The following is a 25,376-nucleotide window of genomic DNA, read 5'->3' as shown; positions in this document are numbered from 1 at the left end:
GTCACACATTCACCACAGTCACACACACAGTGCTCTCTCAGACATAAACATTTGTAAGCCCACACATGCAGAACTGCAGCAGTTCAATGTTAATTTTTAATAATAATAAAAAAAAAATCCAAGTCCATTAATATATAGAAGGAAATTGTTGTGCAGTATAATAAATACATTCAGAATTGTACAACTTGGGTACATACCACATTTCTGCTTTGAAATGAAAGGACAGTATTTCAGTTTCTTTTCTTCAAGTCTATGAGCAGAACCTTCAAATTCCCTCATCACTATATTTTACAGCATTATCCGGTGCTGATTTACACCTCAATTTACACGGGAATCGTGCGACAATAAGAAATAAGTCAAATAAAACTGCTGTAGCATGTGCTAACCTCTAAACTGGTTTTTCACATTTTATACAATAACATTTTATACTGAAATAATGTCCAGGCGGCTTCATATATTCAGCAAGAGATCAATATTGTTGTGTTTTTACAAGTTGGTTAGATATTACTTTAAGAGTAGTCGCGTGCCATGCAATTACAATCATACAGTTTGTTGTTGGTCCCATGTCTGTTTTCTTCTTGCTTGACAGAGCTGTGTATCTTCATGTAGTTACATCTGTCTTTTCAACTTGACCTTAAGTATCTGACCATGTTACAAAGCTGGATAGTCCTAGGCACTTCTAAATTTGCTGGTACTGTAATCATGTGAGACAGATAATGTGTTCAGTGTAACAACAGCAGGAGCAAGACTCACAATGGCCACCACACTGAACAAGTTACTGGAAAATAGTACAGTATAGACAGACATCTTAAGTAGATCCTAAAAGTCCCATGCTGTGCGAGTTGTCTCAGTCCTTGTGTGTCTATAGCTTGGCTATGGCACCTTGAATAACCTCGATGACCTTGTTGGAAGGCTGCAGGGGGTCATATTCTGCAAAGACATGGCATACGTTCTCCATACCAGCATCTATGCCTTTTGCCACAAATCCAAACATCCTGTGGGAACAAATAAACAATAGGTTAGATTTCATTTGAACAAAAACTGAAGTACAAGAAATGTTATATTTGTAATATAGCTATATAAATGTTATAAGTATAAAAGCTAGAATGAATGGCAGATGCAGGCCTTAAACCTGTGAGCTTTCACTATGGATCCTTGCATGAACAATACATAGAATTTACAGTTAAATACAAAACATTATTCTGATATGTAAGCAATAAAAAACAGTTAAAAATTACCTTGCACCAAAACTGCAACCTTTCACCCATCTGTGAAGATGAAACAGACAAAGTTTAAAATCAAAAAGTTGAGATCTGCTTTTATTTCTCTGTTAACAAAAATATTATATGTAATGATCAGTAGATATTTTTCATATTGTGGTGAATTAAAGACTGTGACACACGGAGTACTAATGTGGTGATCTATGAGCTCTTCACCCACAGTAACATGAAAGAGACCGCAGTGAACATCGCATGATATTGTTTTCAACACAGATGTATATCATTTAAAAATGAATCACTGTTCCTTTACAACATGTTGTTGCATACTCACAATCGATTGTCTGGATCTTCACCACTGTAGCTAAGCAGGTGAGCAGGGTAATGGCGTCTGAAGAAAAGTCTGTGAAGACATTATAGAGGTGTTAAAAACGTTCACTGAATGTTTCACACAAACGCCCAAATCAACATCACTACTAGGATTTTGTTGTATACTGTAAGTAAAAATCTCAGCAGCAGGTTAACAGGATGTTTCTTTTCTTACTTCCTGTTGATATCTGTCAGTGTTACACCCTTCAAAGACACCTTCAGGTTGACAACAGTTGGTGTGAAGGAACCTGGGGCCTTCTGTAGTGTTGATGACACTGCCTTCTGCACTGCACAAGGGCCCGTCAGCATTTCAGTGGGGACAGCATTCAGGTAGATGAAATTGCAAGCTATGAAAAAGACAAATGTTGTGATAATGTAATCAGAAACAGAGGTTGAATGCACATATACACCGCATTAAAACTTCTTTAAAACATCAACTCACTAGATTAACCTCACACAGGGAACTAGGGTTCATCAGCAGTTTATGATCTGGTGCAACCATTGTTTATTGGTTGGTAAAGCTTGTTATATCAGTCATACTCAATTGGAAAGTAGACATAATTTTGCATATATATAAGGTAATTTAAAATATGATTTGGCCCAAATTTACTTATATTTACTGACATAAACTGTCTTCTCTCAATGCAATTCCATTGTACGGGATTATTTTGTATATTCTTCAGACTATGCTTAGTTACACTTATACTTAACAACTTAAACTTAATACACTTCCAAGGCAAATGTATTCCCTCACATAGGTAACAATAACATTTGGAAATCATATATATATATATATATATATATATATATATATACAAAGATGTATAGGCTATGTTTTGGGGGTTAATTTTAGACACTTGAAAAATGTTTGTTTTTGTTCATTATTGGAGGTTGCCCAGTATGCAGCCAACAAAAAAGTAACTAAGTACATTTACTCAAGTACTGTATTTAAATATAATTTTGAGGTACTTGTGCTGTACTTTAGTGTAACTAACCTTTACTGCTCCATTCTATTTAGGGACACTAGTGCTGGCACAACTAAATGGAACGCAGCCTCCGTTAATTAAGGTTATTAATTACGCCTGTACGTTTTTCCTTATATGGTAAGTAATAAGGGTCAATTAAACTGCGCGACGTTTCTGACATAGAAGATTAGCTACGTGGGGAGGCAACAGTGGTTAAAAACGTTAAAACCTCCCATTAATCTGTTTTCTCAGTTTCAGTATAACATCACCTCAATTTAGTTTGTATCCTGAAATTCCTCATGCAGGACTTTCTGGAAATGTCACAGAGGAGTCCTACAGACATGAAGCTAGCACTTAATTGTAACATGCTAACGTAAAATGGCTTGTGTGGGGCAAGCTAGCATTCCAGGACATGGCTGCAAAATAATGAGACTACAGAGGAAGAAAAGGTAAGAACATAATTTAATGCAGTTTAAAGCCACATTTGTTACTCAAATGTAATGCCTTGTTTCTAATTTTTGTTTCATATTTAGCCCATCTGATATAAACTGCTGTTGTTGATTTTTATTGTTTTTCTTCTCTTTATGTTTTGTGGCACTACTTACTCAAAGACAAATACTGGTAAATAAATGCACTGTATAAACTTGAATTACATGCAATTGTAAACAAATAGGGGTACTTGTCTGTATGTTGCCTCACCAGTTTTACTCTTGTCCTCAGCAGCTGGTTTGTCGTTCTCCCTCTCCTCTGCTTTGCCCAGATCTGTGACAGCAAATAAGAAATTAAGAGAGGAGCTTTTCATTTTTCCACCGTTTCTCAGCACACGCAGAGAGACACACACACACACACACACACAAAATCCTGTGTCTGGCATAAAGGTTTGCTTACCTTGGTAGTGGAGCAGTAACTTGCAGGGTAAAGCATAAGCTGAGATAGTGTGCTGATAGACCAGGGCTGAGAGACTACCTATATAAATAACAGAATTATGGATTTGGTTAAGACAAATTCATTGTCTTCCTCTGGAACATGAAAAGTCAGAGAAAAATGTAGACATTTCTATCTTACATCTCTTACATGTAAATGATAAAGGAGAGTTCTGATTAGTATGACTTCCGAATAGGTTATTTTCTAGATTGTGAATGGTAATTTTACTTTTTGATTATTATCTGAATCTTCATATTTTTTAATGTAAGTTGTAATGTAAGTTTTTTTTTGCTGTGATGGGATTTTTCAGAACCACATCTGCCACAGTAAAGGTAAAGTAATTTGACGGCATCTTTACCTCAGTAATGAAATTAAATATAGAAGCAGGTAAGCTACATCAGTGCACGTGTCTCATACACCCATAGGCTCTGATAAGAACAATAAGACCTTGATAATTAAACCTTGATAATGGCTCCGTGGGTGTGAGAACACACCCTGTGAACTCATACCTTTACATAAGGAGCATGATCTGTGCACTGCTTCCCACCCACATCCCATAAGGTGACTAAGTGCTGGTGTGGCAGACATCAGCCAGACCAGGATGATTAGTCACATTGTGTAGGCGATTGAATTTAAATGAGTTTGAAAGAAAATTGATTATTTTTAGATATGAAATAAAGTACGTGTTGTTGACTTTTACAGCACTTACCAAAGTATGGTTCCTGAGAAGAGCCTTTGATGCGTACACCTTTAGCTGATGATTCAATAAGGAAGTGTCGAATAAGATCTGAACTGCTCTCTCCTGCTTTGATAGAAGAACAAATTTTCAGGATGATTAATGCACATACAGTCACTGAAGTTATGGTACAGCAAAAGTGACATTGGCAAGGATTCCACATGGCTCATGTTTGATCTTTTTTAATTGATTTATTTATTAATATTATTTTATTTTTAATAATTATATATTATTTGATTGTCTCTCTATAAGTCTCCTGCACCACGTTGTGCCAAGCCCACCAGAGAGCAACAAAAACCAAGATGATCACACAGCAAATCCACAAATTTAAGAGAAGATTTGTGAAGATAAAGGAATGTCCAATGGTAACCTATGATACAGAGTATTCTGTCCTAGCTGCCACAGATTTTCTGGAAAACTCATTCATTCAGGTTGTACTTCTTTCAGATCTCTTATTTCCATTGTCTGTGATACATCTTTCATAACTGTGTTTAACACAATTTATATTTCTCTGTGAAAATAACATGAGCCAGAAATAGAAAATATTGCAGTGACATCCCTCGACTAAGGGTAATTGTTCCCTAATTATCTGTGGAGGGATAATTCAGAAGAGGAATATTGAAACAGAAAACAAACTGTGAGCCTTCACACACTGAAATGGCCTCAGTGCTAACACGCTGATCACATGTCTTTCCTATCATACATCCCTATAAAAAAGTGGAAAAATATAAATCTGCAAATGAAAAAGTCTCAAAATTGTTTTGTCAGTGGTCCATTTTTTCTTCTTAGATTGCTTACTGTGCCCTAAACAGCTGGTTTTCTTTTGTGTTTATACAGGGTATACTGTGGGTGGAAGTAATAACAGCACTGTCTCCTGCCTTGCCACAGATCGCTGGATACCATCAGACATGCCCATACACATCAGCAGAGTTAGGTAAGTGATTCCCTGTGCCTTTCAGGTCTCTGGTATAGACAAATGACGACAGCAGCACTGTGCTACACTGTGTTCACGTTGTTTGTCTGTGAATGTGGTAGTTGTGGCATTCAAAACCTTGTCTTTCCTGGATGTGACCAAAAACTGTGACGTTTCATCATAGCGTGATTCAAAAGAAGTCAAGGTTTACCTGGGTAGGCAGTAGCAGTGAAGTTGTTGGGTGTTTGGTCCACCTTCATGGCCAGACCGAAACTGCCTCTGTGGGAGGTGCTGTCTCTGACCACAAATGCTCCTGCTTCCTTGTCTTTTATCAGGGCTTCAGCTACAATCAATGAAACATCACAGAAACTGGTTACAGATAGTTCTAAGTGTGTGTTTATTGCTGTATCTGTGTTGCAGAAGAATCCTACATCTCTGGAGAAAAAACACTATATCCACAAGATGAGCTAACTTCACTTATGTATTATGTCTTAAATTAGTTACTTTTGTTTTGAGATTCTCACCTTCTGCTCTGCTGATATGTGGACGGAACCAAAACTTTGAAGTGTCCATGACGAATTTCATAGAGGCCTGAGTGCCATTAAAATGGGCATGGGAACCTAAACAATCATAGGGAAGAGATATGACAGTTGGGTCAAATAATGTTTAAAATGTGGTAGCTGCCAGCAAATCAGACTACTGCGACACCTGCGACTCACTGTGAGGAGCTGGCTTTGGGCTGGACACTGGGATGCCCTGGATGAAGTCAGTTTGTGGTCCAGGAGAATGGATGTGCAGATCCTGTTCAGGTGCGCCGTTGACTAGCAGTACAGGAATATCAGTCAAAGACCCAGAGAGTGAAGCAGGACTGCTGTGCCCTCCTTTGCTGTGAAGCTCCTGCAGATGCTCTTGCTTTGTCAGCAAGGGCTTGTCTGGGCTGTGCCTGGTATCACATGGTCTTATTCTGGACACATCACTGCAGGAGCCGGACATACTCGTAAAGATTACCTCTGGAGAGTCATCTTCACTGGCCAAGGACAGGTTGCTATGTCGGAAACAAGACAAAATGTTTACAGATATGATGAGGATATTTACAGATCCATATGTTATTCTTATATTTTTAGTTGCATCCGCAAACATTAACTTAAACTAAACATTTGTAACATTAGAATGAACTGAGACAGATGAAAAAGTTGACACCAAGTTGTTCCTGGGAATGTGGTTACATTTTCCACTTTGTGAACATTGTTATTGCTGTTAAACTTTTGTTCCACTGTGAAACCACAAGCAACTATCCATCCACTAAGTCACCAAGTGAACTGGCCCATTTACAAATCACTGCATGAATAAGGTACAAAATTTAGACTGTATATTAAAGGCAGATCTTGCTTTAATTGTGAGTTTTACCTGCCAAGTATGTAGCTGGTATCTGAGCATGTTGACATGGAGAGGAGTGAGGTGGCACTGTTTCTGTTGGTGTGTGACAGTCGCAGGGATCCTTGGGAAAAGGGTGCATCTGTCTTTGGTGAGGGATTTCGTCGGGGTGCACTTCCACATGGCAGTGGAGGCAGGGAGCTCGAAGAGGAGCTGGAGAATGCCTGTGTACCATGGGTCCCATAGCTGAGAATGCTGTGTGCAGGGATGGGTATACTGGGGGATGTAGATGGGACCATGGTGGGCAAAGAGCTGGAAGAACATCCTCTGGGGACCAGCACGCATTCGGGGACGTCTTCGTCTGAGCTTAAGTCAGCTGAAGAGGAGAGGAAAGTGTGAGCAAAAACACTGAAAAAATGGGAAACCTTGTGAAGGATGTGAAACTGATGCACTCAGTGGAAAAAACCTGTTTGTCCCATGATTTCTTTGACTTCATGCTTTGGTTTTCTGTTAGCAAAATGGGCTTGGCCTCCTTATGTAAACACACAGTTGCTTAAACTCCTCTGATAAAGACATTTGTGTTTTCATGCAGGCACCTGCCTGCACAACTCAGCCCATGCCTTCCAAACTTAATGCATTTCTGCTATTTAGAGTCATTCCAAATCACCCAGAGGAATCTCAAGTTGTTCTTGTCTGTCTCTCTGTGAGTGAGTTTATGGCTTTGGGAATACTCTGTGGTGTGTGAGTGTGAGCCAGACGTGTGGCTTCTGCAACCAAAGTTACATAATAATGACTAATGTTCATACAGAAATAGCAAAATCTCTCTGTCTCTAAGTTGGGGGAATACTGTATTTTGCAACAATAGGAACAGAGTACTCATCAACACTGGATTGTCTCTTTTACATATTGTCTGATTTCTCATCACTGTTGCTTGATTTCCTTCAAACTTGTTCATCTCCACAACACATGTTGCTCAGTTTCATAAACATATGACTTAACATCTTTCAAGAAAAGATGAAAAACAGGAAATCCATTTATATGTTTGTTGACTCTTGTGCACACTTTCTGATCAGAGCAGGTCTGAGTGAAGACGCTCACTGTCCCACCCTCATGCGTGACTTCTTGGTGAGCTTCACCTTGTCTGTAGCCCAGCATGTGCAGGGTGTGGTAGCAGTCTGGGCAGTAATCCTAGAACAGCTGAGGTGGTGCAATTACCCCATGATTAAAAAAATAAAACTATCTCAAGGGTGGGTAATTTTCCAAAGCTCCAGGGTATGTGTATTGTTAGTTACCATGGTTTTACTGCACTCTGTGTCACACCTCTATCGGTGTAGGCTGTCCTAAGTTGCATTTTGTTGACCTTGTTGATGTGTAAGTAAGGATGAGTTAGAAAATAGAGAGAACTTGAATGCAAAGTGGCTTTATGGTTGTACTGTACCTGTAGGAGTGCTGATGCTCGAGGGACTTTTGCTGACCGGGATGGGCTCAAATGTCGGATCCAGTTCCAGGATGAGCTGGTTGAGATTGTCCAGGGAAATGTCGAGATCAGGGTCACCATGGTCACCACTGGGCTTTGTGAGACTGGGATGTTGATTGACCATCTCCTGTGCCGAGTCCAGGCGGATAGTTTCACCCACTCTCAGGACGTGATTGGGAATCATGTGGGACATGCCTTTAGTTGTAGGCATCATGTTAGGAGAGCTCAGAGTCTTCTACCAAAGACAGGAATACAATGGAAAGAGATCAGTTACACTTTCTTCACTGAAATTACAGTCTCGCTTTTGTCCTCTTTACACAAAACAAAACCATCATGAGCATTTTTTCCCAGATAATCATATTCTTAGAATATGTAGTGCATATTCATATTCATATTCACTTTTCATTATAATTTTTTTTTGGTGATTGAAGCAACAACTTGCAGACATTTTTACTGCAGCAGCTGTCAGATTTTAATAAGAAATAACTTTTTTTTCAGTGCACTTGTACACTCGTTAGTTCATCACTATAAAACTATAATGTAACCTTGATTCCAGTCACCAAACTTAAGTGACAAATAACTCGAAAATGTTCTTTATTGGCCACTCGCTGTGGCCAATAAAGAAAATAAACAGTTACATGTATAAGTTAGAGCATGTAGCCCAAGGCTTCCCACATATTTCTCAATCTATGCATAAAACCACTCAGGCTGAGTAACTTGCTTACTTTGATACTGATATGAGCATGAATAGCTGTTCGGGAAGGGTGTGTTACATTAGGGTCAATCAGCTCATGCTGCTTCTCCCTCTCCATGCTCTAGTTGAGGCGTGTTGCTCAGTGAGTCACCCAGGTGACTGATGGTTACCATAACTACACTAGTGTTTTCTACAACAGCCAAAAGTTTGATGATGAACATAGTATTTTGGAAAGTTGCAAAATACCAAAAGCTTTTTTTTTTCTGAAAAGTTTTTACACTTGAGAAGCACACATGTATCACAAAGCTTTACCCTGGTAAGTAAAATAATGTGGCATGAAATACAACTGGCATTTGAGCATTACACAACTTTTGAGTTATTCAGTGCTTTTCATCTTAGGTAAGGAAGCATATAGTACATGTGGCACATCATATTTTGCTTTGATATAACTTTTTATGTCTGTGCTGTAACCTGCTGCAGTGACAATAAAAAACACAGACATCATCAGTAATGAACTTGGAGCAACCCCATAAAAAAAGCACTGTTGATATATTTGTATATTCTATTAAATATCTTAGTTAAGGTAAAGAAAGGTCCTCTTACCTTATCTTCCTCTGGTCTGGATTCTTCTGTCTGGATTCTGCTGCTGTAATGTTGCCTCACTCAGCCTGTTCTCTGTTTTACTTTGGAATTTCGTGTGTTGCATGTTTTTATTAATGAAATCCCAACCCTTTTCCCAGTGAGCCTATCAGAAGCAAGGATTACTAATCCCTGCGGCTCCAACTGATGATGTCATCTGAGCAATGTAGAGTTTATGGCCGGAGGGGAGTTTATTTTTTCAACACTGAAATCAGATGAGTAAGCAAAGTTATGACTTGAACTGTTGGACGGAAAGTGCTCCAAAAGAGGTGGCACACACATTCAGTGTTATTCCACAACATTATTTGTAATAATGTGCTCACTTGCTTGTAACAATTTCAATATTAGCATGATATAATATGAACCTACTGGGTGCATGTAGCTGTGGAGTGTTTGCAGTTAATACTGGGTATTGTAGGAATTAACTGCACTTAATCCAGTGTGTTTCATTGTCATCTGCCATCCTTCAAAGACTCAAAGTTGATTTTTATCTGTTATCTCAGTTTTTAAGACAAAGCTAGTATGGTTGGTGAGTTTATTAATGCAAAATTAAAACATTTACATTTTTTTTCCCCATAACTGTGGCTGCACTGAGGTTTAATGATTTTTATCTTTGATCTTCGGTCAAGAAAATGTGTTTAACAGTTAGTTTAAACAGCAGAATTTTCCTCTGTTTTCACGGAATTAAACCAGTCCCAATCTCTCGCCTCTGACATTGCAGATGATTTTGTAATTGTTTTAATAATGCATGTTGGTGTGCTCTGGGTGTTCTTCTGGAGTTTAAAGCCCAGTAATCTCCTCAGATTAATGATGAGATCTGGTGTGCAAAAGAACATAGGAACACTGAGTCTATTTGTCAGACTCAAATGAAGAGTTTGCTTCATCATATGATTATGATTTCCCAAGGTGCACAGTGAGAGAGAGACAAGAAAGTTGGGGAGGAAGAGAGGGGATGATATGCAGCAAAGGGCTGCGGGTCGGACTCAAACCATCAGACCACTGCGGAGGTGATAACACAGCTCAGTCTATGTCCACACTTTGTAGTCGAGGACAAGGGAAGTTTTATGATCTGTGTCCATGGGACATTCAGAGTGTTTGCCACATAGCCTCTTAGTTTGTTCTGCTTGACAAAACTGTAATAATTTCTCAGAAAACTGTAGCTGATAATGTTCACAGATTTGTCAAACTTGTTAATTCTGCAAAGCAAGCATAAACATCACTGGCCTGCCACTGGTTTTACTGTAAAGAACTTTTTTTGTCTTTTGAGTATTCTTCAATTTAGTGTCAGTTTCAAACTGTCCGAGAGAAATTTGGCTACCAGAAGATTTCTGAGCAATCCTTATCTGGGTTCTGTCGGCATTGTAGCACAGAGACAGCTATCTATCTAGAGCCACAAAAGACATCCTGACTGAGGGTGGGGCAGATCCTCTGGATTTAAGTGTAGCCTTTGACTTGAATTTCTTGTCTCTGATTTTCTGAAACATCTGTTTTTATGCCTCCGCTCTAGCGACAGCCAAGGTCGGTGGCATTATGTTTTCAGGTTGTGCTTCTGTCCATCCCATTTTTGAGAACACAGTATCTCATTAATACCTTGAAGGAATTTCTGATGTTCAAAGGTCAAGGTCACTGTGACCTCACAAAACACAATAATTATGACACAATTTAACACATATGTCTAATAGAATCGAATAGAATAACATGATAAAGTGATTTTATATCCAAAAGGTCAAAGGTCAACTTCACTTCATGTTCTGAAAAAACAACTTTGGCCTTTTTCATCTGTATAAACACAACACAACAGAAAAATGATCACCCTAAATATTTTTTTTTGGCTGCATCTTGAATTTATGACTTGATTCATTAAATGGACTGCTTATATAGCGCTTTTCTAGTCTTATTGACCACTCAAAGTGCTTTACAACGTGAGCCGCATTCACACACAGACAATGGGACAGCCATCAGAGGCAATTTGGGGTTCAGTGCCTTGCCCAAGGACACTTCGACATGTGGACCGGAGGAGCCAGGGATCGAACCACCAACCTTCTGATAAAAAAATCAGGCCTTGGTTCCTTTGAGTAATGTCTCATGGTTGTCATGCACTTGAGACTTAGAGTCATGTTTAACATTTGTGCTGTCCTGTCTTGCAGGTGTTCACAAAGGTTCTGGGTTTGAAACCTGGTGGCCAGCTGGGGACTTTCTGTTTAGAGTTTGCATGTTCTCATGCCTGTGTGGGTTCTTACTGGGCACTCCAGCTTCCTCCCACAATCCAAAGACATGCTGGTTAATTGGCGACCCCACCCATGTTTATGCAGCACTTGATACAAATTTACATCAGTGCATCTGAAGTTTTGTTTCCATAAATGTAATCTTATCTAATTATCTTATAATATTGCAAATATCATACAATACAGGAAAGAGTAAAACTAAAGTCTCATAATAAAAAAATTAAGTATAATTTTATGATAATAAAAACATTCAAGAACTGGTTTGTTGTTTGTAAGTTTAATATACATGATTTGGTTATGTTCAAGTCTTGGAGTAAAAGCACTATATTGTTTTTTTAATTAACAATTAATTTCTTGAATACTGTACACTGTAACCAATACAAAACACCAAGCAAGACCTTCTTTGATTTTAAAGGACAAGAATGAGCACAAGACATAACAACAAAAAACAGCACAGACCCACATACTTGTCACTTATATGATAACTTCTGCTATGTACATTTGAAATATATTGTTGACTTAAGACTTTAGTTCTAATGTTCAGCAGTCCCCTGTGTGGTCTTCAGGTGTGAACAGGCTGTCATCCATACTGAAATGGCTTTAAGGAGAGAATGTGGTCGTTGTCTCAGTGTCGTTGGCTGCTGAGCTCCTCCTCCTGTCGCAGGCAAACCTGTAGAAATTTTCTTGGCTCATGCATCCCAGGTCCTTCAGTAGCTTTAGAAGGTCATAACGAAACTTCACACCAATAAAGGCGTAGACGAAGGGGTTAAGGCAGCACCTGAGGAAGGCCACACACTGGGTGACGTCGGTGGCATAGAGGATAATGTTCTCATAGTTGCAGTCCTCGGTTCCCCCTACTGCTGTGACAATTGTTGACCAAAACAGGACCAAGTTATAAGGGACCTGGCAGACCAGGAAGACGGCTACCACGGCGAGAATCACCTTTATGGCTTTATTCCGTTCAAAGTTACGAGCCTGGCAAAGGGTCTTGACAATGCTACTGTAACAGAGGCACATGACCAGGAGCGGAAGGGCAAAAGCCAAAATAATCTGGCTTGCCTGGAGGCTGACACGGAGCTTGTCAGAATTGCTGGAGTAAGGGGTGCAGGTGTTGTTATTGATTGTGGTGTATGTCATTTCTGGTATGGAGAAGATCAGTGCCATAACCCAAATGACAACTGATGACACCTTGCTGAAAAATACTGCTTGGGAGCGGTGGCGGTGGGCAGAGACTGCTTTGGAGATGGCAAAGTATCGATCCACACTGATAAAACAGAGAAGGAACATGCTGCTGTAGAAGCTGACCTTGTAAATAGTGTGCATGGCTTTGCACACCAGCAGGCCCAGCCCCCATTCTGCCATGGAGTTGGCTGCCCAAAAGGGGAGCGACAGAGAAAAGAGCAGGTCTGCAAAGGACAGGTTGAGAAGGTACACATCCGTCATGGTCTTGAGGCGCTTGAAGTAGAAGAAGGTGAGGATGACCAGTAGGTTCCCTGCCAGACCCAGGAGGCAGATGATGGAGTAGAAGGTAGACATAAACCAGAGGCGGAACCAGCGGTTGGATTCTTTCACACACAGCGCGGGAAAGTCGTCATAATCGATGCTGTAGTTATATTCCGAGTAGTTAAAGGTGGTTGAATTCTCTTCATGCTGAGACAAGCAAGACTGTGACCAAAGACAGATAAATGATCAAATAAAAGCAAGCTACAAGTAAAGTGAGAAACCGCCACATGTAAGTCAGAAAAATTTTGCCACCTGCTTTTCACTGTCCTCTGACACAGTTTAGTTTGGTACACCTTTACCGACCACATCCTTAGAGGAAGTGGTGTTTTTCTGAGGGGAGGGCTGTGGTGGTTATTTTCACCTCTATATGGATACAGATTGCTACAAACATCGTATTATCTTTCAAATTTACATACAGACTATGAGGTGTTTGTTTCTCACCTTGAAATTCAAGACCCATATCAGCACAGCTGGCAGAAGGTTTTGTAGACCTGAAAAGTAGAGTCAATTTTTAGAAAGCCAATCACTGTAATAGTGTGATTGCAGATAAGCATGGTGCTGTGCAGACCATCATTATGTGTAATGATAGAGAGTAATAAAACGATCAGTTAAAAGGGTACTTCAACTTCTTGCTTCTCCATCAAGATGAGCTGCTCAAAAGAGATTAATAAATAAAGGTCAAAACTGAAGCAGCAAAAGGTTGACATATCCTAACCATCAGTGCTTAATTTGGGTGAAACCCAAAAAACACTGCATTCTACACTTCCATAAAGCAACAGATTGCTGCTTTTCATTAGACTATATCTGCCTGGCACATGCTTACATCTTTATATAACATCTTTCATAACCCCAGTTTATAACCCAGGGTTTCTGTTATAAATGTGAAGTCTCCAAACCCAAACTGAGATAACTTAATGACATAATTCAAGTTAATTCCATGGACTTCACAATGCTCCTGCAGAGCAACAGAAGACATTGTAAAACTGTTTTCACAGACTGAATAGTACGCCTTGTAGTTAAAGTGACCTTTATATGTGGAGTTCCCCTTTAAATTCTAGTCTGGTTATATTTTCTGTTTTGAATGTGTTTTCAGAATACTGGTGACAATGCCTTGCTTATTGTTAGAAGTAGCAGTCCTCCTGTGCAATCATAGAGTTTCTCATTCTCAGTTCTGCATTTTCAGTTCTAAGTAGTTGTTATTAGTCATAAAGTACCCCGTCATTGACACTGATATTTTAAATGAGATTTGTTACATCTTGGTACAGACTTGTCTTTTTTTACTATTTGGCAAATTAGACAAAAATAAATGTTTAAAATCTTTGCAAGTAATTGTTCTTTTCAATACTAATATTAAGCAAGTATTACTGTTAAACAGTGACGGTGATTGGCAGATTTGGGCTACCCCAGCAGTGATGTTGACTGATAAATGACGACAGACATCTAGTTCTAACTGATTTACACATACACGAGGTCAACCTTACCGAACATGTCTGTTGTCACATTGCAATCCTTTTAAAAAGGCAGCTATCACAGAGGATAGAGCAACATTGGCACATTGATGTCAGTGTTACACATAATCGGTTAAACAGTATTATCACACACAATTAACTGTCCCTTATAAATTTGACAATTTTTTTTTAAATTAACTTTTAATTACTTGAGCTTATCTCTTTAACCACCACTTTAGTGGCTTTTGTACAAACATTCATTCACCACAATGCATACTTTATCCTTTTAAAGTTAAACTCTGATGAGGTACTCACCACTGACAGAAGTCATGTTGACTGAGAGTTGTACGCTGTAGGTAAAGCCACTAAACACAGATGAGCTGAATGTCTGTTTGATGGTGGTTTCCCCTTGACAAAATAAAAAAAAACCCATTGTACAGATTTTTTTTTCTCCTCAGCCCTCAAGTATCATGTGAGAAAAAACCACAGTCAAACTGAACTATGAACAAAAAACGTTTTTGTAATGACTTGTATTATTGATTAAAATATGTGTAACATGGGTACCTATCACTGTGCGCTAAAGGTTAAAACTATAACAACTGAATGGAGTTTATAGCTTCAAGTCCCTGTGTTATCTGTGTTTTGCAGAAAACTGTGGAACGCTAACATTACAGAAATGTCCACTGATCCACATTTCAGTAAAATCGATTCGAAAGACAAGGAAACAATCATCAATTAATTGAGAGCATTTTTGCTATTTGTAAAGTTAGATGGATTTGATCAGATTTCCGTTATTTAACAGGAGCTGCCACATCACTCGTTTCCATGAAAAGAACTGAAGGGACTTCATATGCATAATATATCAGTGAGTTGTTTCAGAAGATAGTTGATACATAGATTTTTAGATAGTGACACTGTGATTATTCAAAGGCACATGTTACACTCAATAGATAAAGATCTACCACATATGCATGTAAAATGACTTGATTCCTATGAATTCAGTTGTTCAAAGTATTGGAGGAGATAAAGTACAACAAAATGCATCATATCTTTTTTTCTAAACATTAACCAAGTTTATCAGAGTCTAGTTTTTATTGTCATTGTGTTCAGCCCATAACATTCAAACAGTTTTTTTACTCAGATTCAATGGACTGTCTTGATTTGACCACAGTAATAGACAGTATGTAGTAAAATATTTTTTACTACATATCTGTACATATACAGTATGATGTAGACCAAATCTTGTTGTATTGGGCAGCAGAGGAGGCCTTGCAGAACTACCCCTTTGCCCACTTATTCACAAGATCTGCACAAGCTTCTGCACACCTGTATCTCTGTGGTTGTGGTATCTAGCTTTCACTTGAGGCAGTGCTAAACCGCACAGTACAAAACGTGTCAAGCTGCAAAGCAGAGTGCATCTTTAACTTTTCATTTACTATCAAAACTGTTCATTACACCTTCTTACAAGAGCCTGAAACCATTTATATTAATCTCCTGTCAGGTGTAGGCCATTCATTTAGGCAATAGTGCTGAACTTTACACAGTTGAACTCTCAGGGTGATTCTAGTTCTGCAAAACAGGAAATCGGAACAATTCCCTCTCATCTTACCCACTTCCCTTACCTGTACTGTGCAAAGGACAAATGCTATATGCAATGAATGTTGATACAAGCCTCTGCACACTAGTAAACAGGCATACTTGATCCTTTACCCAATCTGCCTACTCTGATGTACTATTTATCAAAGAATAGTTTTGCAGTATACTGTTAAAAGAATGTCTACACATTTTAAATTATGTATGTTTTTGCCGTAAACATAGATTTATATTGATTTATAAGATATTAATATTCTTTGAAAACAACTGAAGTGAGAACTTGTTCAGGTAGAAAAGTTTATTGGTATAAATATGCAAAAAGGAAATTCATTTTAAGACTGCATGTTTATGACTGCTCTTCAAGCTGTTTTACAACAACATGAAGGTCCATGTTTAAGCAAACCTTGTTACACTCTGTACACAATTACGGTACATTTAAAAGTTTTCTGCTGAAAAGTTCAATATTGACAATAACACAGAGATGTTCTAAGCGTACTGCTTTTGATTTGATTGACAGCTAGCAAACTTGAGAACACTGGTAGTTGAGCATTGTACAGCACTAATGATGTGATATACTTATGGATGGACTGGGCTAGGCCCAGGACAACCAATACACAAGTATAATAAAAATGCTGATAATAAATAAATATTAATAACTACTCCTAATGACTACAAACTCCTGAGACAATACTGTCACTGTAATACTGATACAGAGAGTAAACAAATATTCTCCTGCCAAGGAGATGGTCACTCAGTTCCACTCTTCACAAGTATGCCAACTTATTTTAAAAAATTGCAACATGCAGAAATAACAATAAAAGCAACAATGACACTATAATACAAAAGACAAAGTTAAATATAACACTGAACAATGTTTGTTTCACGTGACAGCTTTTTTCATACAGCCAGTCTTAATTCGCAACGATCTGGGATCTGCCACATATAGTGCTAGAGATATGTATCAATATGTGCTGAAGAGGGCTAGTCTTCCAAATGGCAATGAGGCCTGTGGAGGAAATATAGTGCTTTCACATGGATCTCTGTGGCGCACCCAAACGCCACTTATTTTAGACAGGACCATTGCTTTGTTGGCTTCAAATGCTTTAAATTTTTCATGTATTTCTATTCAGCACTTGTCTGTGAGCCATGGTGTTTTCAAACTAAAACATCATCTTTGCCTCAGGCTTGTTAAACATTGAGCCCATGTGAACACTCTTCATATACTTTGATAAACTGAGATGATACTGTGCAATATATATTATCGGAGGATCACAGGTCAACAGCCTTGCAGTTCACAGACAGTCAGGTGTTGGACTCAGTGGGCTGCTCTTGCCCTGCTGGGCCCCTCTGGTGGCTCACTAGTCGGGGCATCTTCAGTCTGAGCAGAGGTGGTCTCTGAGCCTGTGTTACTGTCACTAGTGCCTTCCTCCATGGCTCCCTCTGGAACACTCTCCTTGTCCTCTGACGCCCCTTCCTCACTGCCAGGATGAGCCTCAACCTCCTCTGAGGCCTTTGGCTTCCCTGAATAAAAGCAACAAAAAAAAAAACATGACATAGAAATCATGAGAGCCAGACAGCACCAAAGCCACAAATAGAGGCCAGAGTGGCTCACCTGGTGCATCTTGTGTGTTGGATTCTGTGTCCTCGCCTTCCTTGTTGCTACTTTCACTGAGAGAATTTTGCTGGGGCTTGTTGCCATGTGTTGCACAAATGTGTTTTTCTTCTTCTGCTAAGACACAGGTGGGGGCCTCTCTTGCACCTCGCTCTCCTGCATCCTTCTCACGTTCAGCCATCCGTTTGCGGGCTGCCTCTTCTGCTGCAGCAATCTCTGCAGAGATCTTCTCCATGTCCACTTCCACCTTCATACAGCATAGCTTAAGAGTGCAGTAATGGGGGATTTAATTTAGACAGGTGAAAACAGTTGCTAGCTAGCTTTATGTGTTCATTAAAACATTTTTTTTTTCAGTTTACAAAGTTTAATTATGCTGAACATGCATGAGCAGGTTGGACACAAAATAAGAATTTCATGTAGTTAAATAATGTAACCAGCACATGTTCAGTCTTGATGCTACTTCTCACTCAGTGAATAGATTCTGTAAGAAGATCTGTAAAGGCTAAATGGCGCCGCCTGTTGTGAACAGTGGACAGTGCATTCAACTGCACAGTGCTGCATCTTGTTTCAGAACAACAGTTATTATAGGGGCTACAAATTGTAAATGATGACAGCAATATGGTTGCCAGAGCATATGGCTTGAGTTAGCAGCAGCTGGTGGCTGTAAGGCAGATGTAGACCGGCACATAACCACTGCACACTGTACAGTTAAACACGCAAAATGAAGCTTGCGTGCGAGTAAGTGATAAGCAAGTTCGATGTAAAAGATGCCGTACCCTTTTGAGCTCATTTGTGAAAGACTCTGTGGCTTCGATGAATTTTCTTTTCTTGTCCTGGTGGCGGTCTTCAATCTGAAGCAACTCTGCCTCCAGCTTTCTCTGTGATACAAGACACACAAGCACCATTGTTATGACATTATTAACCCATAAAAAAACCAAAGCTGTCACTGTTACATGCCACCATTTAGTGAAGATTAGAAGACCACAGTCAGATCATACCTGGTGTACCATCAAAGACTGAACCTGGCGTTTGAGGACCTGCATACGAGCCGTGGTAACAACTGACCGCACATCTGGGACTACGCTCTCACTGAGAATCTCGCTGATGAGACGGTGGTTGCGTTGGAAACGAGCTGCAGCTGAGTGCTTTATGGAAAACCCGTCATCGTAATCTGAGGATATGAGAAACATCTGAGTTGTCACCATTGTCTTGGGAAATATATTTTTATACACCTGTCAAAAGGCACAGAGAAGAGATGTGTTAGACAGTCACAATCAACGAGTATTAGAGGCTTTGGCAAGCTATGGCACAAATGATACAAAACAAAATGATGCAAACAGTTGTATAAAGACACTATAAACATAGGGAGGATGTTGCTCAATATTTATAGAGTTAGAGTTAAGTATAGGCCATTATGTCAAATCACATCCTTAGGCAAAGCAGAACCGTTATTGTTAGGTGAATGGGACAAGTGGTTAATTATAACCCACTGTATGTGGACAGAAGTTTCAAGATATAGTCTGCAATTTTCATTCACCAGCAAATGTTCGTCTTTGTCTTAAACATATACTCATTTGCCATTTAAATGCTGGATGATAGTGCAGGAAGGTAAAATCCAAACACAGTTCATCTACAGTGCCTTAAGACAATAATCATCCCTGGTTATTTTTTCCACAATGCTGTGATGAAGTCCAGATGGATTCTTTACTTAAAATTAACTTTTTTAGCAGATGCATTCAGAATAAAATTCATAACTACAGAACTTTTAGATTTATCACTGATTACAGCTTTAAATCTGATATTGTATTTGTGAGCCATCATTTTTGTGCATTTATATTTGTCAGGTCTCTCCTTTTCTCCTTTACACAGGCTAGGTTGGGATATATGGGGAGGGGCTTAGTGAGAATTTTTTTGCAGAACTCAAGACCCATTCCAGTCTTCTTGTTTTCAAACCATGTGTTTTTAACAAAGACAACATTAACTTTACTTTTCTCCATGAAAAAAGTTCTGTAATTGAGAGCATCAAAAAAGAAATTCATGTACATCATCTTGGTGTGGAAACACTGGAGGTTTGTTGGGTTTATTCATATCTAATTAATGTAAAATGGAGGATCTAAAAGATCAATTATTAATTGATTTTATTGCATAGTAATTAGCTGATCGCTACTAATTTGGAAGGGATTTCAAGAAGGGATTAAGAAGAGTCCAAATGAGTACATTATCCTTCTAGACTGGATAAAAAAAAAAAAGCTTACAAGCTGGCCAGCTAAATAAAAACAATTCCAAATAGACAAGAGCATCATGGAATCTCTAAGCATGTTCACTGGTTCTGTTTTCACAAGGTATAAATATAGCAAACCAATATAGAACTGAATCCAAAAATATATTTAACAATACAATTTTTTTTTACAATGACAGAATTTCTTTTTTGATATGCAGTTGTATTTATCAGTTGGTTCCCCTTATATTTTTTCCAGTTGCCAACACTGCTTGACTCTATTATACTTGTGGCACTCCTTTTTGGCTTTGTTGTGGCAAAACTGAGCTGAACCTCTGCATGTGACATGATGCAACAAGAGCTCTCAGTGGGTATCACCCAAACTTGCTGCTGCTGTGCACCCATGTGTGCACCCTTGAAACTTTCCAGAAAGCAGAAATGAATTTCATTTGCCATGTTGAAAGTTTCAAAGGTGCTCTGACACCACAACAGGAAACAGTCAAGGGAGGTAAAACATTCTGACTGTAGGTTGTGAAAATTAAGCTTCTCTTATGTTCATAATCTTCAGTGATATTCATTCTCACCAATGTGTGAGACATTTTTCCACTTTAACCTAAACATTTTCCCCATGCATATTGTTGTTTCAGGTTATTTTGCATTGCAGATTTGAAGTAAAACCATAGCATGTGCTGAATGCCTGATGTCATGATTAATACAAACTTTCAGCAAATACAATAATTACAGATACAATAATTGAGATTTGCCGGTTAGATCTACTATTGAAGTTAACACAGTTTATGACAGATCCATCATTTATTTTTGACTTTATATCTCTAGCAGGCACCTGTGAATATCTCTGTGAGCTGTTTTGATGCTGTTAAACAAAGAACAGGCTAAATGGGTGTATGGCAGCAGCTTAGAGAAGAATTTCTTTAAGACTCTATTTAATAAAGCACAATCTCAGAATACGTAGCCACCTGGGGAGCTAAATCTTATTTAATCATTGACGTACGTGCAGTCTGTTGAGAACATAACCCGCTGGGATACCAGCTCTGACATTTATATGGTCTGGGGTGTTTCTAAATAGCAAATGGTTTTATCTGTAGTTTTCCTGTACATCATTATCTTCTACTGTAACCCAGCCAGACCCCAGACAAGCATCATTTCCTTGAGGTGGGTGTAACTCAAACGTCTTCTTCTGGCCTGTGTGTATAACGTGTGTGTGCGTCAGTCTTTAAAACAACAGAGAAAAGAATGTAAATTTTGTAATTATGTCTAAACCAATGCCAAGAATACCTACAAAATGTAAACAGTTGTGCAAAACAAAGACAAATTTTGTTCCGTTTTGCAGCTTAAAAGCAGAAATGGCATTTCAAAGGTAGCATTACCAAAAATGTGGATGGTTGTAGCAGTGTAGGAGGAGGGGAAAGATAACAGTCTCTCGGTGTGCGGACTGGCAACTCTGTGTGGTCGTTTTACAGTAATTACAGCTCTGTCACACTGCTCTAAACCTTGGGAGACAAAGCATTTAGCTGAGTGGCCTTACCATCTGGATCCTCTGCTGGCTGAATACTCATGTAAGGCTCGCCCTTGTCCAGTCTGGACTGCCTCTGGCGGCTCTCCTCTTCCAGAGCTGCTTCAGCACGGCTTTTTGCATTGACGTAGGCCAGGTAGGCTGGCGAGTTGTGATAGGCTTTCATGCTCTCATTATACTCAATCTATGGTGGAAAAGATGACAGGAATGACAAGGAAACAGAGAAGCCGAGCACACACAACATGTGGACCCTCATTTCTATCAACTACGACAAGATAAGGAAAGAGGTTTACTCAGGACTGTTAGAAAGGAAGGAATGATGACTGGAGGGACCCACAACTGTTGGAGACACATCTACTGGTCACCCATCAGAAAAACCCCATGAACACCCCTTGTAAAACAACCAACCTTCTCTGCTTCGTAGTCATTCAAATAATCCTGTTTCTCCTCATCAGTGAGGTCCCTCCACATGCCACCGATTATCTTCCCAATTTCCCATAGCTTCAGATCAGGATTGGAGGCTTTTACTTGATCCCAAACCTGGTGATGAGAACCAGACATGGGTGTGGGGTTGGGTTGGGTTGGAGGGGCTATAAGTGGTTATCTCTTTGCAGAGAGGTCACAAACCAGAGGAGGCCGTGTGCTTTAAGCTCCATCTCCAAGTGGATAAATCCCACTATCTGATGTGGACTGACCTAGCTAAGTCATGGCTTAATTTGACTCAACACCTACCTCGATACACATCTATTAGTGTCTGAAACAAAAATGTACGTCTTACTTACTCTGAGCGGATAGAATAACTTAAAAGCAAAACATCCCAACAGAGCACATGTTGATTCAAAAGGCAGCAATTACACACTGTGTACTTACCTTACGACTATATCTCATATATGGCATCAATGGCTTATCAGGTGGCTTGGGTGGCTTTGGGATGTTTATTCCAGAAGAATTCTGGTAAAGAAAGAAAAAGAGTCACCTTAGGGCATGGTTGCTGTTGGGTGATCAGGCAACCATTAAAATGAGTACAGGATGAGTACAGATAGCAAGTGTCAAACTACGTGCCGGTGCATGTTTGACACTTAACTATCAAAAAGATGAGATTTGTAATCAAATACAGGATGCAACCAAGTAATTTCTTATCATGTCAATTAACTTCATTTAATTAATAACAGAGGCCATACAGAAATCAGGAACCCCATAGTCTACAATGGAATAGTGTTGACTCTAAAATAAATAAATAAATAAATAAAACACACACACACACACACACACACACACACACACACAAAAAAAAAAAAAAAAAAAAAATCTCACTTAAGCTGAGATTTGCCTACTGCGAGACATAATGCCATTATCAGAGTCAGCCAACCACAGCTTGCATGCAGCGACTAAATTACTGCTCAGCAGCCAGAGCCATGCTGAGCAGCGAGTCTGTAATGCCATGGCAACACTGATGGCATGGGTTACTTAACATGGCTGTCAGAAATGCAGACTTTGAAAGGCAGGTGGTAATTGGATACACACAGATGGACTCATAGCCAGTCTGCACCATGATGGAGACAGCAGAGGGAGTTTGGAATGACACACATTTCATATTCAGACTCAGTAATGGAATGAGTTAGGCCTCTCGTACTGACTATTCTGTAACATCTGCTCATTTGAACAGTGGAAATGATAAAATACGTATAATTTCATTTGCTCCGAACAAAGGTCAGTCTTGTGGAAAAAGCTACAATGCTACCGATGCTTGCAGAGGCTTCTGCAGTGTCTTCCTTTGACTAAGCAAGCTGACTGTTCAGTGTTGTGTGAAACTTCACTGGAAATGATTTTTTAGAGATATTATTTTCTCCACTTGGGTTTGCCTGATATTTTCAGTCACCTTGTTTTCTCTATGTTAATATTCATACCGTTACCCGACTGTTGCTGCTTTGGCTCCCTCCCAGTCTGTAGTTGTTGTAGGCCAGATGGCTGTATGGGTTGTACCCCACAAACCCGGTAGTGTTGGGCATTTGCTGATGGAAACAAATGAGACAGAAACACGAATGAGAAATGACATAAAAGAAGGAGAAGGGAGAAGCCCAAGGAAAAAAAATTAAAGAAACCAATGAAAGAAGCTGGGAAAATGCAAAACAAAGAAACTTGCATTCATGCTGGGGCTATAAGGAAATAATCTTTTCAGAAGCAGTGGTGTATCAGCACATCAGTTTGTGTCACTAACAGGGTTTGTGGATTCAAAAATAAGGCTGTTCTCTTGTAAAAATGTTTTGATAAAGCATTAATTATCTAAAATGAAGTCCACAAACAGCAACATGAGCTTGATTTGGAATACCCTGATAATATTTGGTGCCACACTTCTTTAGGAATACTTACAGTTGTAGGGGCAGGGGGAGGGGGAGGGGCATAGGATGGTCTCTCTGTTGTGAAAGAAAAGGTCCAAATGAAACATAAGCATCCACTCAGTGACACAGCAAACTATTTCCAGTCCTCCAACTTCATTTGACTTAGTTATCCCTATTTACCAATGAAGTGCTAGTCAAATAAAAATGCTTTCTACATAAAATAACACATCACTAACAAACTAAAACCTGTGTCACTGGACTTCTTTTAGTGATTGTATTACATTTATGATATTGCAGCATTGTGGTTTTATTGCTTTACATGGATTTATGAAAACAGTGGGTCTGATTTTGGAATATGTATTTTAACACCATCACCTACAGAGGGATTAATATCACAACTAGCCAAAGCACTCCCAGCTCCTTACTTGACATCTTTGAAGAGATGAGTTGGTATCAGTCTATTCCAGTCATTGGCTCTGTAATAAACACATTTTAGAGTATGATAACATTTTCTATCACAAAACAAAGAGATGCCGATAAAGGTCTCTCAGATAACAAAGCTTGCTAAGACTACCTAGCATTGACATTAGCTTTAAGTTAGCATAACGTGTTTCTTTACACTGACTATCTGGAAAACTCGTGGATATAACTTGCAAACCATGTATTGGTAGTAAAATAAATTACAAAAACGTTTATTTGTGTAAGGTCGCATTCAATCTCAAAGGAATGGTGTCTATTTGGATATGGTAATCGGTGAAAAGAGCACCGGCAGTTAACGTTAGGACTGACTGGTTTTTCACCTCTCATCTAGCGCTAGTTCTCTGCAGTATCCACAAACGAGCTTACATGCTAACGTTAGCATGTATTCATACTAGCTAGCAGCCAACAATGTAGCTACAGTCATTTAGCTAGCTAGCGTTAGGTTAGCTAGTCTGCAGCAGAAGCCAGCAATATGTAGTTAACGTGCGTGAGATGAGTTTAATTGTAGCTTAATTATAAGGTTATGACAGTAGTCACGGGATATATGTGGTTAGCTCTGCTCACTAGTTTAATTGACTTAAGTTGGTCTAAATAACCAGCAGGTTGACGGCTAGCTAACTGGTTACGTAGCTGAGGTACCTCGATGAAAAGAAAATGACATCTGAGATATTATTAGCATGCAACGTCAGATCAAACCAACAAATCTAAAGATTCACAAATTGTCACTGATTTTGATGGTGATACATAAGCATGTATACTAAAGCGATGGCCAGAAAACTCACCCTAAAACCTTTAGTCCCCACCACAGTGTGGACGTTGTGGCTTTGACAGGGAAGGCTAACCACCTAGCTCAGAGAAACGGTCCCCACAATAAACGAATGAAATGGGGTCCACTCGTAAGATTCCTGCAGAATCTTCCAGAATTGCACCCCCACCCTCTCCTCATTTCAGCTGTGCCTTGCCTCTATGCTGATGTTCATCGCCCTCAGCTGTCACTGCTGCAGCTCTTACTTATTGCTATGACAGTATGAACACCTTTCTCTTCAAAGGATTGCGATTCAGATGAAAAGAGAAGGTATCAGAACAACGCAGAGCTGCTAAATAGGATTTCACATT

At 39.3% G+C, this 25,376-nt stretch overlaps 4 protein-coding genes across 14 annotated transcripts in view; 1 reads left to right on the top strand and 3 right to left on the bottom strand.

Annotated features, from left to right (window-relative positions):
* Nucleotides 1-78: 78 nt before the first annotated feature.
* On the bottom strand, nt 79-11,420 carry LOC139636315 (tensin-4-like). Of its 2 annotated transcripts, none has more exons than XM_071504275.1 (13): nt 9,273-11,420; nt 7,937-8,210; nt 6,532-6,874; nt 5,844-6,169; nt 5,649-5,744; nt 5,336-5,467; nt 4,185-4,277; nt 3,440-3,517; nt 3,251-3,313; nt 1,762-1,933; nt 1,552-1,620; nt 1,239-1,268; nt 79-995 (listed from the first exon to the last, which is right to left on the bottom strand). In XM_071504275.1, the coding sequence occupies exons 2-13, from the start codon at nt 8,187-8,189 to the stop codon at nt 863-865; spliced, it is 1,788 nt and encodes a 595-aa protein (XP_071360376.1). In that variant the 5' UTR covers nt 8,190-8,210; nt 9,273-11,420; the 3' UTR covers nt 79-862. The 2 variants fall into 2 exon arrangements, with proteins under 2 accessions (XP_071360376.1, XP_071360375.1); XM_071504274.1 differs by having other exon boundaries at nt 4,185-4,280; nt 9,273-11,419.
* LOC139636313 (zinc finger protein Aiolos-like) overlaps nt 2,437-25,376 on the top strand; it is a 55,628-nt gene continuing 32,688 nt past the window's right edge. The window contains exons 1-3 of one of the 6 annotated variants that reach the window (XM_071504265.1): nt 2,437-3,000; nt 4,464-4,576; nt 5,049-5,145. In XM_071504265.1, the coding sequence (XP_071360366.1) occupies nt 4,567-4,576; nt 5,049-5,145 (107 nt within the window). In that variant the 5' untranslated portion in view covers nt 2,437-3,000; nt 4,464-4,566. The remainder of the gene's footprint in view (nt 3,001-4,463; nt 4,577-5,048; nt 5,146-25,376) is intronic. The other 5 variants (XM_071504266.1, XM_071504270.1, XM_071504269.1 and 2 more) reach the window with 5 other exon arrangements.
* ccr7 (chemokine (C-C motif) receptor 7) lies at nt 11,795-15,279 on the bottom strand. Its single transcript, XM_071504290.1, has 3 exons — nt 14,800-15,279; nt 13,478-13,527; nt 11,795-13,198 (listed from the first exon to the last, which is right to left on the bottom strand). Exons 1-3 carry the CDS (start codon nt 14,915-14,917, stop codon nt 12,134-12,136), a joined length of 1,233 nt encoding a protein of 410 aa, XP_071360391.1. The 5' UTR covers nt 14,918-15,279; the 3' UTR covers nt 11,795-12,133.
* LOC139636318 (SWI/SNF-related matrix-associated actin-dependent regulator of chromatin subfamily E member 1-like) lies at nt 16,358-25,335 on the bottom strand. Of its 5 annotated transcripts, none has more exons than XM_071504285.1 (11): nt 25,043-25,332; nt 24,206-24,256; nt 23,812-23,855; nt 23,349-23,453; nt 22,312-22,392; nt 21,850-21,981; nt 21,454-21,625; nt 18,688-18,860; nt 18,466-18,567; nt 17,690-17,951; nt 16,358-17,598 (listed from the first exon to the last, which is right to left on the bottom strand). In XM_071504285.1, the coding sequence occupies exons 2-11, from the start codon at nt 24,210-24,212 to the stop codon at nt 17,393-17,395; spliced, it is 1,284 nt and encodes a 427-aa protein (XP_071360386.1). In that variant the 5' UTR covers nt 24,213-24,256; nt 25,043-25,332; the 3' UTR covers nt 16,358-17,392. The 5 variants fall into 5 exon arrangements, with proteins under 5 accessions (XP_071360386.1, XP_071360388.1, XP_071360387.1 ...); XM_071504287.1 differs by having other exon boundaries at nt 23,355-23,453; XM_071504286.1 differs by lacking the exon at nt 25,043-25,332 and adding an exon at nt 24,581-25,005.

Source organism: Trachinotus anak, unplaced genomic scaffold (genome assembly GCF_046630095.1).
Source record: "Trachinotus anak isolate AG129_WGS33_773 ecotype Australia unplaced genomic scaffold, CSIRO_AGI_Tana_v1 ptg000019l, whole genome shotgun sequence".
NCBI classification, from domain to species: Eukaryota; Metazoa; Chordata; class Actinopteri; order Carangiformes; family Carangidae; genus Trachinotus; species Trachinotus anak.
The sequence above is the reverse complement of the archived record's forward strand: the minus strand, read 5'-3'. Positions and strand labels throughout refer to the sequence as shown.

Excerpts from the sequence above, each read along its gene's own strand:
- ccr7 (XM_071504290.1), bottom strand. The coding sequence starts at position 14,917 with ATGGGTTTTTTTTTATTTTGTCAAGGGGAAACCACCATCAAACAGACA. Across the intron at positions 13,528-14,799 it reads CAACATGACTTCTGTCAGTG|GTCTACAAAACCTTCTGCCA; the intron begins GTGAGTACCTCA and ends TCTACTTTTCAG. Across the intron at positions 13,199-13,477 it reads TATGGGTCTTGAATTTCAAG|TCTTGCTTGTCTCAGCATGA; the intron begins GTGAGAAACAAA and ends CTTTGGTCACAG.
- LOC139636315 (XM_071504274.1), bottom strand. The coding sequence starts at position 8,189 with ATGATGCCTACAACTAAAGGCATGTCCCACATGATTCCCAATCACGTC. Across the intron at positions 1,934-3,250 it reads TGAGGACAAGAGTAAAACTG|CTTGCAATTTCATCTACCTG; the intron begins GTGAGGCAACAT and ends TCTTTTTCATAG. Across the intron at positions 1,269-1,551 it reads GAAGATCCAGACAATCGATT|ATGGGTGAAAGGTTGCAGTT; the intron begins GTGAGTATGCAA and ends TCATCTTCACAG.
- LOC139636318 (XM_071504285.1), bottom strand. Across the intron at positions 23,454-23,811 it reads CTCCCCCTGCCCCTACAACT|CAAATGCCCAACACTACCGG; the intron begins GTAAGTATTCCT and ends TGTTTCCATCAG. Across the intron at positions 22,393-23,348 it reads GCAGCAACAGTCGGGTAACG|AATTCTTCTGGAATAAACAT; the intron begins GTATGAATATTA and ends TTTCTTTACCAG.